Source organism: Maylandia zebra, linkage group LG18 (assembly GCF_041146795.1).
Source record: "Maylandia zebra isolate NMK-2024a linkage group LG18, Mzebra_GT3a, whole genome shotgun sequence".
In the NCBI taxonomy this organism is placed as follows: Eukaryota; Metazoa; Chordata; class Actinopteri; order Cichliformes; family Cichlidae; genus Maylandia; species Maylandia zebra.
In genome coordinates this window covers 31,848,089-31,861,823 of record NC_135184.1, presented here as the reverse complement: position 1 = coordinate 31,861,823, position 13,735 = coordinate 31,848,089, and the positions used below count along the sequence as shown (strand labels likewise).

General features: G+C 38.3%; 1 protein-coding gene and 1 long non-coding RNA gene across 4 annotated transcripts in view; one reads left to right on the top strand and one right to left on the bottom strand.

The window, feature by feature from the left end:
• Nucleotides 1-370: 370 nt before the first annotated feature.
• The window catches only part of LOC143413657 (uncharacterized), a 30,835-nt gene continuing 17,470 nt past the window's right edge, over nucleotides 371-13,735 (top strand). The window contains exons 1-2 of the long non-coding RNA XR_013094275.1: nucleotides 371-511; nucleotides 1,665-1,749. This is a non-coding gene — a long non-coding RNA (uncharacterized LOC143413657). The remainder of the gene's footprint in view (nucleotides 512-1,664; nucleotides 1,750-13,735) is intronic.
• LOC101484549 (LIM/homeobox protein Lhx8) lies at nucleotides 2,575-11,865 on the bottom strand. Of its 3 annotated transcripts, none has more exons than XM_004565068.3 (8): nucleotides 11,682-11,865; nucleotides 10,212-10,370; nucleotides 9,106-9,227; nucleotides 7,648-7,868; nucleotides 6,895-6,995; nucleotides 6,334-6,429; nucleotides 5,656-5,836; nucleotides 2,575-3,331 (listed from the first exon to the last, which is right to left on the bottom strand). In XM_004565068.3, exons 1-8 carry the CDS (start codon nucleotides 11,712-11,714, stop codon nucleotides 3,255-3,257), a joined length of 990 nt encoding a protein of 329 aa, XP_004565125.1. In that variant the 5' UTR covers nucleotides 11,715-11,865; the 3' UTR covers nucleotides 2,575-3,254. The 3 variants fall into 3 exon arrangements, with proteins under 3 accessions (XP_004565125.1, XP_004565124.1, XP_004565126.1); XM_004565067.3 differs by lacking the exon at nucleotides 11,682-11,865 and adding an exon at nucleotides 10,650-11,005; XM_004565069.3 differs by lacking the exon at nucleotides 10,212-10,370.

Below are 13,735 nucleotides of genomic sequence, written 5' to 3'. Positions count from 1 at the left end.
AACAGGACAATGCCAGTGCTGATCGTGCTGATCGTGCTGATCGATGTAGCGGTTCCGAATGACAGCAACATCAGAAAGAAGGAACACGAGAAGCTGGAGAAATACCAAGGGCTCAGAGAAGCGCTCGAGAGCAGGCACGTGCAGAGGGGGGGCTTGAGGGGCTTGAGCACCCGCCCCTTTCCTGATGAGTGCCCAAAGTGCCCTTTTGTTGAAGCAACTTTTAAATTTTTTTTAATTTTTTTAATTTATTTTTTTATGTGTGTGGGCGCGCGGAGTCCTGTCTGTGCTCCTCAACAATAATATTTAACTATTAATCACAGTTTTGCTAAATAAAAGGATCTGGCTTGCATCAGTCACATGATCACATTTAACCAATGATCGCCCTTGACGGCAGAACGCGCTGGTTACGAGCCGGGAACGAGCTCACAAAGAGCACGCGCATTTTTTGCGGTCCGGAGCTGTAGGAGAAACTTACCATATTTCTTCCATACAGACTGATGCGACAAAACCAGTAAGTAGGTGTGCAGCGTACACTGTAGTGTATAGCACACAGGAGTGTTAGCTTATTACGTACACGTTGGTAAGCTGTCTTGTTGCAACTGACGAACTGAAACAAACGAGCGTGCTGTGTGTGCAACAGCGCGACAAACATTACCTGTCCTTTTATTAACTGCACAAGTAGTGCTGGTCATAGCTGCTGGCTACTTGTGTAAGGCTGTCATGGATCTGTAGCTCTGTCCACCGTTTTAGGGAACATATTTAGTTTTAAAGTATTTAGAAACATATTTAGTTTTAAAGTAATTTTCTGGGCATTTCCTGCCTTTCTGGAGGGATTATATTTCACTAAAAAACGATCTAATATGCATGTCCACATAATTATGCATTATTATAATTATAATATATTAAAAAACACACTGTATTTTACAGAACATACATTAAGAAGTAGATTATATTAGATTTATATTTTAAATAAGACAAAATTTGAATTTTACAGCAGTAAAATTATTGTATCTCTACAGTTTAAAAATGTAATAAGCTTTGCCCCTGCACAGAGTGGATAGTGAAACAAATGGAATCATCATAATGACATTATTTCATATTTATTACTTCCCCCTCCTCATTGGTTTATTATTGTAGCTCTAGTAATAAATAATAATGTAAGGATGCCCATAGTATATACAGTATTCTGAAGAAGGTCTAAAATGTCACTGTGAGTGCATGTGTGTTTTATGTATATGGATTTTTTAAAAGTATTACTCATGATATAACATTGTCCAGACATGCCTGGTAAGGACATGAGGAGGAAACAGTAGGAGCTGTGTGAGGCTACTAAAGGCAGTGCTATAACATTTTTCTGTCATCATTTTATTATAGATTAAGTGCAAGAGTTGTTAGGTGTGGATAATTAGATTATAGTTTATTGCAATAGCAAGTTGTGCCTTGTTCTCAGATAGACAGCAAGTGGAGAGTGATATATGAAAAGATGGGATGGAAGGAAGAAGAGAAGCAAAGAGTGATTCACAGGCAGAGCCTAAATTATTTCTCACAGTTTTTTGTTGCCTTATGGTTCCAAGCGCTGTCACCAATCTTTGCATTTTGTTATTATCTCATGATACTTGTTTAATCAGCTACCATCTCTCCTATGGACTTTTTAATGTCAACAGTCTCAGATCAACACAGCCCTGCCCTCCAGCACTATCAGCAGCAGGAGCAGCAGAAACCCCTCAACAGCAACATTGTACCCATCAGGTAAAACATCGGCTAAGTTTGCTTTGCCTTGTTGCCCATATTAGATTCTTGATGAATGTGTGTTGTTGTTATTCAGCCTGGTTCAATGTGCCCCTTTTTAACTTTGAGCACCCGCCCCTTTAAACCTCTCTGCACGGCCCTGCTCGAGAGGATGTGGAGGGTGAAGGTAACGGTGGTCCCCGTGGTAATCGGAGCACTAGGTGCGATGACTCCCAAGCTAGGCGAGTGGCTCCAGCAGATCCCAGGAACAACATCGGAGAGCTCTGTCCAGAAGAGCGCAGTCCTGGGGTGTATATACGTATATATTAGGAATGCAACGATACTCGTATCGTTGAGCGCTCAGTGGATCAGCGCTCGACAGTCGAGTGCTGATCCACTGAGCGCTCAACACAGACAGCATCGTCAGAAGGAAAGTTGATCAAATAAATTAAACATTTTGTATTGTTCGATACATATGCGTACCGAACCGAAAGCACTGTATCGAACGGTTCAATATCGATACGAGTATCGTTGCATTCCTAATATATACGTGTGTGTGTAGTCCATTAAGGGGTTTTTGAATATCCCTGGTATATCAGTTACAGCAGTTAGCTGCTTTACAACACACACCCTTTATATAGTTTCGTATTCGTTCTTCTTTGTAAAAGCGCATACTCCCAAAGAATACCACGGTATAAAAACAACTTTGTTCCAACACCCATCACTCAAATTATCAAATCATAGTTTCTATATCCTACAAGAGTGCAGTGTAGACTTTTGATTGGCTTTTTGTATATTTGTGGTATTGGATATGTATACACTCACTCAGTGTGTAGTTCATACGAATTCTATTAGAATCTAGCATTCATTTATTAAACACATTTACTGTATTACTTTTTTTTAAGAATATCACTACTGAGCAACAAGTGTTCATTTAATTGTAGTCAATAATACTTTCAGTGTCAGCTGGAGAATACTGACATTTTGTTTACATTTGCTTTTTAATATACAAAACATGTATTCTACATGTTTATCTTTGCAACAACAACAAAAAAAAGACTGTTAGTAGTGTAACTCAATCCTGACTTTTCTAGTAGTCATAAGACAGGGCAAAAAGCATTTTAAATCCCATCCCCAGTTCTTTAACCTTAACAAAAACATCACTCAAAAAAAAGCAAACAAGCAATTTTACATCATTTTCAAACAAAGTGCCTTATCTCATCAAATCCTTCAAATAAATTAAATTTAACACATTAACAAAAGTCTCATCTTACAGACATCAGTTTTCACATTAATTCTCATCCATTTCATTTCATGAAATTAATGCAGTAACTTGAGCTGATGAAGTGTCTGCTTACATTAGGCAGCAGTGTAAATTCAGTACTCTTCATATGCTGGACAATGAATTTAACCCATCCAGTCCTTACGAATTCATTTTAAACCAACTCCTCTCACTCTCTATTATTTGCTCATCATCCAACCATGAAGGAACCAGTGGCTTTATTTTTCAGGCAGCAGGTTGAAGCTTAGGCATGGCTGACTGGCAGTTGTGTCAGTGAATGGGACATGTGTGGCTGCAGCAGAAGTGGGTCTGGAGTTTGGACTGTGGAAGTAACAAACTCAAAGTTATTCAATGATCATAGATGTCGGTAAATAAGCATGGTTTCTGACAAGATCTCGGACTTTGATTTTAACAACAATAACTGATTCCCAGTACTGAAAATGGGATTCCTCCAAACTATCAGCAAGTGATGCAGAGATTACCTTAGCTCTGAGTTTCCTGCGTATTGGTAGATTCAAAGACTGATCAGCATAGCAATGACCGTATTACCATCAGTGTTGGGGAGTAACGCAATACATGTACCACCATTACTCATATTTTGTATTTTAAATACGTAACTGTATTCTGTTACAGTTGCTGTTTAAGAAGGTGGTATTCAGAATCAGTGTTGGTCAAGTTACTTGAAAAAGTAATCAGTAACTAATTACTGATTACTTCCCCAAAAAAGTAATCCCGTTACTTTACTGATTACTTATTTTCAAAAGTAATTAATTACTTAGTTACTTTTTAAAAACGATTTACAACCTGAATAGGTGATAAAGTGATAGATCTTTCAGCCCAATTCTACTTTTTCTGCATAATCCATCATACAAAATGTAATCAAATGGAAAAGTCTCTTTTTTTTTAACTTGTTTTATTAGTTTTAATCTTTTAACTTTATGCATCAAGCAAAAATGTAATTATATGCAACATTCTCTGACTGGAAGAAATTTGTTTAATATATAAACCTATTTTCTGCACATTCCAGCACATAAAATATATATTTTTTTGTGTTTACACTCACTCTTTCAAATAGATGCAAGTAAAACACAGCAGAAAATAAATAAAGTCCTTTGGTCTAGCGGTCCTTTTGCTCTATTTTCACCTGTAAAGCAAGAGTGGAGCAGGCGGAGGGTTACCCTGGTGCAGGTGTGCCGCAGCGGTCAGTGGAAGAATCCGCGAGTTTCTCTGTGTTTCCCATTACGTCGTAGCGCACTCGGTGCTTGCTTGGAAGTTTAGGGGTTTTTTTCGCTGTAAAAAGAAGTTTTCTTCCCACGCACAGCGGACGCTAATGTTTTTGTCACTTTTTATGGAATCAAACTTAAAGGTCAGTACTTCCACGCTTTAAACGCTGCACGCTCATACGCTCTCCCGCACTCGATATATTATCCATTGTTGATCTGCAGACAGCTGTTGTCACGAACGTAGCACTTGCTTATGTCACTGTCATGAGACATTCTCGCAAAAAAAAAAAAAAAAAAAAAATTTCACGGTTTTAGTAACGCAGCGTTCCTACGGGAAAGTAACGGTAATCTAATTACCGTTTTTGCAATAGCAAACCTGTTACTTTACTCGTTACTTGAAAAAAGTGATCGGATTACAGTACTGCCCATCTCTGTTCAGAATACAGTTACTTTGTTCAAATGAATGGATTACACGGCGATACTTTCCTGTTTCATATGTTAGGCTATGCCCTCTCTATTTTTAGTTTTCCATGCCGGTGGACACCCAAACAAAACGCGGATTAAGAAGCTCTAATGTCCGTGTCTCAATCTCGCGGCTCATGTCACCTCTACTTGCGGACCGCATAATGACGAGAAGAAATGTTTTTTTAAGAAATTATTCACAAAAATGATTTAATATGAAAGCATTAGGCAGCGTGTTACAGGCATCGCCTTAAAGAATGTAGCCTCATGGGCAGTGTAGTCCGTGCTGCAGGGAGAATGGACTGCCATACCCGTTATGTGTCTGTGAGCGAGGGAGGGAGAAAAAGAAAAAAGTACGAGCTGTCACGGAGCAGAAAGCGGAGCTGGAAGCATGTAAATATAATAATAACCACTGCAGCCAAGAAGAGTGCCTGACGAGCCCAGTTGTAAGTAAGCTATTAAGACTCAACTGTACACTGTGTTCGTGTTTTCCTCCGAAACAATAAGTTCCGTTGGAGCAGCCTTTCAACCAAAGTAAAGCTAGTTTTCAGCTACGAGCCCGACACGAACCCGACATATTAGCCAGAGTTCCCTTTACGGTTTTACGCCTTTACAGCTCAGAGCCGCGAACCTGTTTTACAAGTGTGGAATAGTTTTCTATACGAGATCGCTGCAAAAAGTGCAGCCTTACCTAATGTCAACCTACTGTTACTCATTTTATATTAAGATTTAAAATCTAGTTGGTATTGGTATGGCAGTAAAAGTAATAAATCACACAGCAATAGTACATTCATGTAGTTGTAAAAAGCATGAGAATATATTAAGTAATCCAAAGTATTGAGAATATGTTACTCTCATTGAGTAACGTAACGGAATACATTACAAAATACATTTTGGGGCATTTATTCTGTCATCTGTAGTGGAATACATTTTAAAGGTAACCCTCACAACACTGCTTACCATCCATATAGGTCAGTGTGGTGAGGAGAGGTGCATCTGGAGAAATATAGGTGGTATACTGGAGATCATCCATCAACGGTGGAGACAGCTGACCAGGAGCAAGTGATGTCATCATTGTTGACTGGGCAGGATTTGGGTTAATGTGCTTCTTTTGACGAGCTCGGCAGTTCTGAAACCAAACCTGTATGAAAGAAGCCTGGATTAATCGCTGGTCTTGGAGTGATGGTTTCCCTTGAAAGCGCAGGGGATTGTTTTTCTTCACACAGAAAAATGTCTAGACATCAACTGTGCAAATACCCTGGATTTCTCACTATTCTCAACTTGAGGGAAAACGAACTTTGCAAGTTCATTATGTTACTTGCTGGCATTTTAAATTCTGGATTTAGCTCCAGATTCTAACTGTTTACATGAATCCAACAATTAGCGCAAAGCAATACACCAAAAGTTACACCTATGTTATGACCAGTTATGAAGAAATCTGACAGTTACTGCGAACTTTAAAATTCTTACAAAAATTGCCACCCACAGAGTTTAATTATGACCCAAAATTTGTTCACTCCAACCAACTAAGCATGCATTATTTCAAAGGGACTGCTAAATTTGCTCACTTAATCCTGTGACACGTTATTGCAGGACCTCCCTGCAGTTGTTTAGTATTGTCATTCAGGTCTGTTTTACCTGAATAACCCTGCGGCTGAGTCCAGTTCTCTCTGCCAGCTTCTGCAGCGTCTGTGCATCTGGGTTGTTATCTTTAGCAAACTGGGTCTGCATCACCTAAATAAGTGGAGATGACAGATGAGTAAATGTTTACATCACTGAAATCTAAGATGGGTTTCACTGTTATTTTAACAGACCATGGTAGCAGAGTGCTATGGTGTTCAAATGCCACTAGAGGGCAGAAAAACATCAAAATAAGCTGAACAAATATCTGGCTTATATTGTTCTTTCCTCTGAACACACTCAGCAAACAGAGCCCCAGTAACATTCACTAGTCACCATACAATCATACACAGCCATCACTTTAATATTAAAACAGTAACTTAACAGGGTTCTCTCACAGAAGAACAAAGTATTCACTGGATATTAAAAATGTAGACATGAAAAAAGACAAAGTGCTATTATTTTAGTCATCCATGCTAGTGGTTGTACTTGTTGTGACACTTTTAAGTGTAAATGGTCTAATGGCAATGCAGGAGTTAGCACGCAGGAAAAAAAGAAGAAAAAAAAAGTGGACAACACCTGTAACTGGTCCACAGTGAAGCTGGTCCTGGCCCTCTTAGCTGGCTTGGGCAAAATGCTAAGGTCATCTTTGTCTGCCATCTCTTCATTTTTTGGTTGTTCTTTAAGAAAAACAGGATTAAAGGACATTTTAAATGACTGGTCCCATTTCAGGTCAGATGCCCTGCGGACATCACCGGAACACGAGTTCCATCTAGAAGACCCATGTGTTAGAAAGGTGTCTTTTTGTACAGGGTCAGGCTATATTCTTCAGTATGTGTGACAGAGTGGTAACAGGAGGATTCAGCTGTCTCTCTGCAGAGTTTAAGGTTCGGTGTGATATTGTGACAGGCAGAAGCATTCGTGTTAGCAGTACAGATATATTTTCAAAGTGGGTGTTACTAAGAACTTCTAATATTTTCATTTCTATCCTTGAGACATTTATTCAAGTATTTGATGTTTGAGTGAAACTAAAATGCCAATGCAAGCAAGTATGGCATTGAACTGTAATGTCTGGAGTATTCTAACCATAGGTTTTTTTGGAAAGACTTCCAAAAAATAGTTTACATGGCAGCAGAAATGACATACCTCAGTAAGATGAGCATGTGGTCTGTACATGACATTTGCTCGTCTTTTACTTAACTTTAAAATTCAAAGTTGAATTTTTTTTTATTTTTTTTTTTTTGGGGGGGGGGGGGGGTGTAATATTCATTTCACAATCATTTTACTGTTTGCTGTAATTCAGATCGGACCCTTGTCCATCCATACACTCACTGTTTTCCTTGGCTCGTTTGAGATTCTCCATCATAATATCATAGTGTGGCCGGCAGAAGATTCGATTCTCCAGAAGTCCGCATTCTTCCCCTGTAGAAAGCTGGCGTTTACACGAGGTGCAGGAGAAACAAGCCAGGTGGAAGGTGCTACCTCTCGCCCGACGCACCCAGTCACTAGAATGGATGTTACGCCCACAACGGGCACAGCGAGTCCCATATCGCCTGGAACAGAGGGAAAAAAAGAAAAAAAAAATCTGTATTTATCTATGAAAGACTTTCTTCAGGTTTTCAGTCCATCCTTGATACCCCATTTAAAAAAAAAAGTCATTTACATTTTTTCCTGTACTTAAAATAAAAACAAAAAAGAAAACCCTCACCCAAACAAGATTTTGTTAGCGATTATAATGTCTAAGGCATAATCCATTGACATTTTTAGCCTTTCCTGTCAGTTCACTGTACCTACATTGCCTACACGCCCCAGTATGTGTACCAGCCCGGCCCTGACCCTGCATGAGGGCTGATATCAATCATCATCTGAGATCAAAGTGCATGTGTACCTGATCGCAGGTGTGATGAATATAACCAGACAATCCATTTGAAACAAACATATTCTTCTCCAGTGATGCATTTGGGGATAAGCTGCAGCAGCTTGCCCTTCTTATCCCCTAACAAGAGAAGTTGATGTGTCATACGTTATTCGGACTTCCTTAAGAGTCATGTTTTAGTCAGTTGGAATAGTCTCCCTCTGCCAAATATTAACTATTAGTCAAAATTTAAACAGGATGGAAATGACAGGAAGTTTCTAAACAACTGAAAGCAAAAGGCAGCCCAATTGCGAGGTGTTAAATATTTTCACCAGTCAGTCGATTCTGACTAAAATTAATTCATGCACGTAACACACAGATCAGATAGTTTTCTGCTCTTTGATATCATTACTTAAAGACTAGATGTGTACTATAAAAATATGAATATCATATATGCAACAAAATCTTACATTAAATTATATTAAAAAATTACCTGGGGGCATAGTCCCCACCTCTTTGCATTTGGAATGGTTTCCTCTGTTAGGATAAGCATCTGGTTAGGTCAGTTTGTTATAGTGTTCTTGTTCTTCTAGCCAAATTGTTTTGTTTAAGCTCATTTTCCATTCCTTCATGTTTTGGATAAAATCTTTATGATCTTTTGGGGTGAAGTGAAAGCTACATTTTTGTAATTGTAAAGCGCTTTGAGGGCCCCAAAAAGCGCTATATAAATGCAATCCATTATTATTATTATTACTACATTTTGAATAGCAAACCTGTGTGTCCTTTCACTGCTTGACAGGAAAAAAAAATCATATACCGATAATGTTAAACTATTCTTGAGTCCCAGATTCCCACAGTCTGACATTTTATAAAATTCACGTTTAGAATAGAACTAACTGCATATAGGACACAGGTGGTGTGCGTGTGTGATGTACCTGAAGTAGTCGAGTTTGCAGAAAACCTCTTTGTCTCTGATGTAACAGCTCACGTGTCGGCCCAGTGAAGTCTTACACACACTGCATGAGAGGCAGCGCACGTGCCAGCACAGATTATTGACCTAGGATTTCAAATTTTGACAGAGTTTAGAATTATTTTAAATACCCTTCCAAAGTATATTCTATCATCATTACTAAAGACCATAGAGGCTCCTGGAATTATTGGTAATGCTTTTATTTTTCTGAATGCAATGAGATATTATTGTTCTCATTTGATAATTAATAAGCCTTTTGTGGTGTGATTCCAATTCCAAAATAATACCAAATGTACATCCAGAGACAGAAAAGCTTTAATGAGCCAAATGAATTTTGACTGCACACTCATCCATTCTGTCCTTATAGACACAGAAGTGTTTAAAACATTTTATTTATTTTTCTTTAATTAATTTTCTACAAAGTTTTTTTTTTTTTTTTTTTTTTTTTTTTAAAGCAGAATAATTATGTTCCTAGTGTTAGAAGTTAGTGTTAATAGAATTCCTTGGAGTACTTTAAAGGACAGTACAGATACAATGAGATTTATGCATCTTAATTTTACAAACACAAATAAAAAAATAAAAAATAAAAAAAAAAAGTCAATGTATCAGCACTGCCCTCTAAAGCACAAAGAGGACCCCATGCCAAGGGTTCAACAGCTGTACCTTAAGAACTGTGACCCCAATGACAAGGCAATCATAAACCTACGGGCAAAATGAAATACTTTATTTTCTGAGGGTGAAGATTAGTACAAAGCATTAATGTGCTGTGTAAAATTGCAGAAATACTTGTTCTGCTTAGGCTAGCTCATATATTTATATCAGTTTTCAAAATTAATAAACCCTCAAAATGATTTAATTCCTCTTGTAGGACAATCAAATCCACATTTAGCTATAAAGAGAGGCAACTTTGCTGTACAACTCTATTAAAAGAAAGCTGACAAGTGCTGAAAATATCTGAACTACTTTCCCCCCTTTTCTTAGAATGATAACTGGACTGCTTTGTATTAAAACTGGCCTAGTTTGGAAGTGTTGTCAGTGACATTTTGGCCAGACACAGTATGTTAGTTTGACCTTCAGGAGGTATCTGTCCACTATCTCCAGACCGCAGGAGGTGCACACCGGTTTCCCCTGCACACAGACCTCGGTGGGGACCGCAGACGAAGAGGACGAGGAGAGGGAGGACGGAGAGTAAGAGTCCTCATCAAAAATATCATCGGGACCAGAGGAGCCCTATTAGAAATAAGTCCCCAGAGTAAAAAAATAAATACAAATCAAAATGATTAAAAAGGGACAGCAAAAAAATAACTTTACACTTTTAAAAATGTCCTCAAATGTGTCACGAAATTTAGGAGCATAAGTCAATTAAAAAATTAATTGCGTTTGTTTTATGTACATTTGCTACTCAAATGCGTACACTCACGCGTGCTCCTTGCAATTTCTGTGTCTGTCTCAAGCTGTTATCCCCACGGGAAAAAGAAAACGCAGTTAATTTGGAAGTGAAACACCTACTGTGTCGCTATAAATATGTCCTTGTTGTAGCTGAGTGAAAACAACCTCCGTCGATGGCGTTTCTTCTTCTGACATGGTGTCAGCCATAAGTCTGGAGTGACGCACTAGCCTGACTGGCACCTAGTAAAAGTTATGTCGTCCTCATATGACAACCATCGAGATTAGCCTTCGCTTTCTATAGGTATGAGTGTGCATTTATTTTATTTAAGTAGACATGGGTCCAGTCATGGTGTCGAGCTAAATATTATTTTTATTACGGAAGCCCACACATGACTTAAAATATTCTATTAGCATTGTGGGGAAAAGAGGACGTATATGTTCAATTAGCAGCTCGTGGGACCGCATGTAGAGCGGCCTCGCGCACAGCTGAATTTAATTCTGACTAATTGTGTGTTTAGTAACGCACGTGCACAGGCTAAAGACCACTGTATGCTTGTCACGCTACAGTCTGCACTTGGCTACAGTCTTCCAGAGTCAGGTCACAAATCAGGCTTCCCCCCCTTTCTATTACATTTTTGAAAGTGTAGCTACATGGCGTAGGCTACGAAAATATGAAACGTGGAGGTGCCCGTCTTTATTTTGTATTTATATTGCTAACGTCTGCATGAATAAATATTTATATTTTGTTTTATTTTATTTTATTTTATTTATGTACTGTGATGCGGAACTTATGCAAATTGAAGAAAATGTGTCACTTTTTTAGAAGCCTGTACCTGACTTTATCGAAAACAAAAAGTTCGCTGAACCCTCTAACTTCAAATATTGCATTATATTTGGGGTATCTTAAAAGTTCACTAAGCTAATTTAGGTCGCTGGCCCACATTCGTCAATTGTTCGTTGTAAATGAGCACTGGGATACAGGGCAGCTGAAATGTAACGAGTCTGTTTGAAAATATTATGTAACTAATTTTCCGAAATAAACATAATAATAATGATGATGATGAAAATAATAAATAACTATAAGCTCGTACGAAGTTCGTTTTACCTGTGATTAACTTACAGAATGTGACTTAATGATAGATTTGTACTCACCACGCTGTTGGACACACAGTTAAACATTTTCATGAAGCATCCCCGTTCAGCCAGATGTTCACAGCAGCAGCGGTTCGCTGTTTTACCCTCCTTGTTTTATTAGTCCACCGCGCTTCTGCCGACTCGCCTGCTTTATTGTGACGGTCAGAGGTTTGTTTCTCTTCTTACCACTTGTTGCAAAAAAAAAAAAAAAAAACCCGACAGAGAAAGACCGGCGCACCTCCCACTGCGTTAGTCTGAGACCGCCCGCTGTAGCAAGAACTCCATTTCGGGTAGGTTGGTTTAAATCGTTAGTGTTAAATTAAGAACAAAAATACTTATATTGATATTGATGAATCGTGAGCTTTAAGGCCTCAAAACTTTAGATATCAATATCAGTCAGTGAAAAATTACAAATTGTTGACTGAAATTACAAAGAAATTACAAAGAAATGAGCCAAAAAGACATTCCCCCCCCCCCATTTTTGCTTAAAATATAGGTCCAGTAAAACGAATTTGATTTGGAAAATTCCCATGACGCAATGTAATATACAGTTATTTACTCGAAAACGACTTTACAATATTGTACTTGGGAAAAATGTTAATATTTGCACGCTGACAGTGTAGAAAGGGAATTTACAGCAGACAGCTTTTCAGTCGAAAACATCTAACCCAGGATTTTATATGGAATCACAAGATTTCGGTTTATATCATTTAGTTTATTTCTCATAACCTGGAAAAAAACATACTGCAACACTTTGAGAAAATCTTCTTAAAAAATGAACCTTCATAAATCTTTTCTTGTGAGAGACACTTATAGGTTCAGTTAAGCCCAGCCGGACTTTATCACCACTCTTCATCTTTTCCTTCCTTGTCATTAGGGACCTAAAGAAAACATCACAGGTTGTGTTTGGGCGCTGAATTATATTTATTTAGACATCCACACCATCTGAGCAGCTGCTAAAGTTGTTGATTTAATCCTTCGAAACTACTCACAGTACATTAGAACAACAGTTTTAATCAATTCAATTAAGTGACCCTGCTGTTCTTTTGCTGTGCAGCATTGAAATACAGTGTGTCTATATTTATAACTACAAATAAATATTGAAAGTTAAGCTATTTATTGCAATACTATCACAACACTTTCATGACTTTTCATGTACCTTTTATTGTCCCCTTTAAAAAAGAGATGTGCCCCCCACATACACACATCCATTCTTTGACGATTACCTTATGAGACATTAAGTAAAGATGAAGGCTGACCAGAAATTGGGGTCGAAAAAGCATGAATGAAAACATTCTCAGAGGGCACTTTCTGAATGGAGAATCAAGAGGCTGGTCAAGAATTCCTTCGGGTCTTATCTGCATATGCAACCCAATACCACAGCCCACTCAGACTTCTAAAACTGTATCTTTGACGTGGAATTTAATGGCTTGATGTGTGCTTAACCCTGAACAGAAAAGTCTGCTTTTAAAAACTGTAATGTGAAATATGAAAGTAGCAGCACCACAAAACATTCAGTTATTAATGGATGTCATCTGGACCTTTTCTGAAATAGCTATAAGAATGTACGAACATATTAAATGGAACGGTCTTTGTCAGCACTTTCTAGGAACATAAACTTGTTAAACTGTCTAACAGACGGAGTATTGTATCTTTGTCATAAGATGATACTATCATTAAAATGAACATAATAACTTTTTCAGTGAAACAGGCATTTCTGATATTTTCTTGCCCTACTGGAGGAATGGCGAGTAACATTTGTGCAGTGGTTAGCACTCTTGTCTCTCGGCAAGAAGGTTCAAATCCACCATGTGACTGGGCCCTTTCTGTGTGGACTTTGCATGCTCTCCCCGTGTCTGAGTGGGTTCCATCCAGGTGGTCTGGCTTCCTCACACATTCCAAAAACAACCAAAAAGTTGAATGGGAGGCAGAGCTAATTGGTGATTCTAAATTGCCCATAGGTGTGAATGTGAGTGTGACTGTGTTAGCCCTTTGACAGACTGACCTCTCCAGGCTGTACCCTGCCTCTTGCTGGATGGATGGATGGAACTTATCATCATATCATTATAACT

Excerpts from the sequence above, each read along its gene's own strand:
- LOC101484549 (XM_004565067.3), bottom strand. The coding sequence starts at position 10,736 with ATGGCTGACACCATGTCAGAAGAAGAAACGCCATCGACGGAGGTTGTT. Across the intron at positions 6,430-6,894 it reads TCACTGTGGACCAGTTACAG|GTGATGCAGACCCAGTTTGC; the intron begins GTGTTGTCCACT and ends CCACTTATTTAG. Across the intron at positions 5,837-6,333 it reads TCAGCCGCAGGGTTATTCAG|GTTTGGTTTCAGAACTGCCG; the intron begins GTAAAACAGACC and ends TCTTTCATACAG.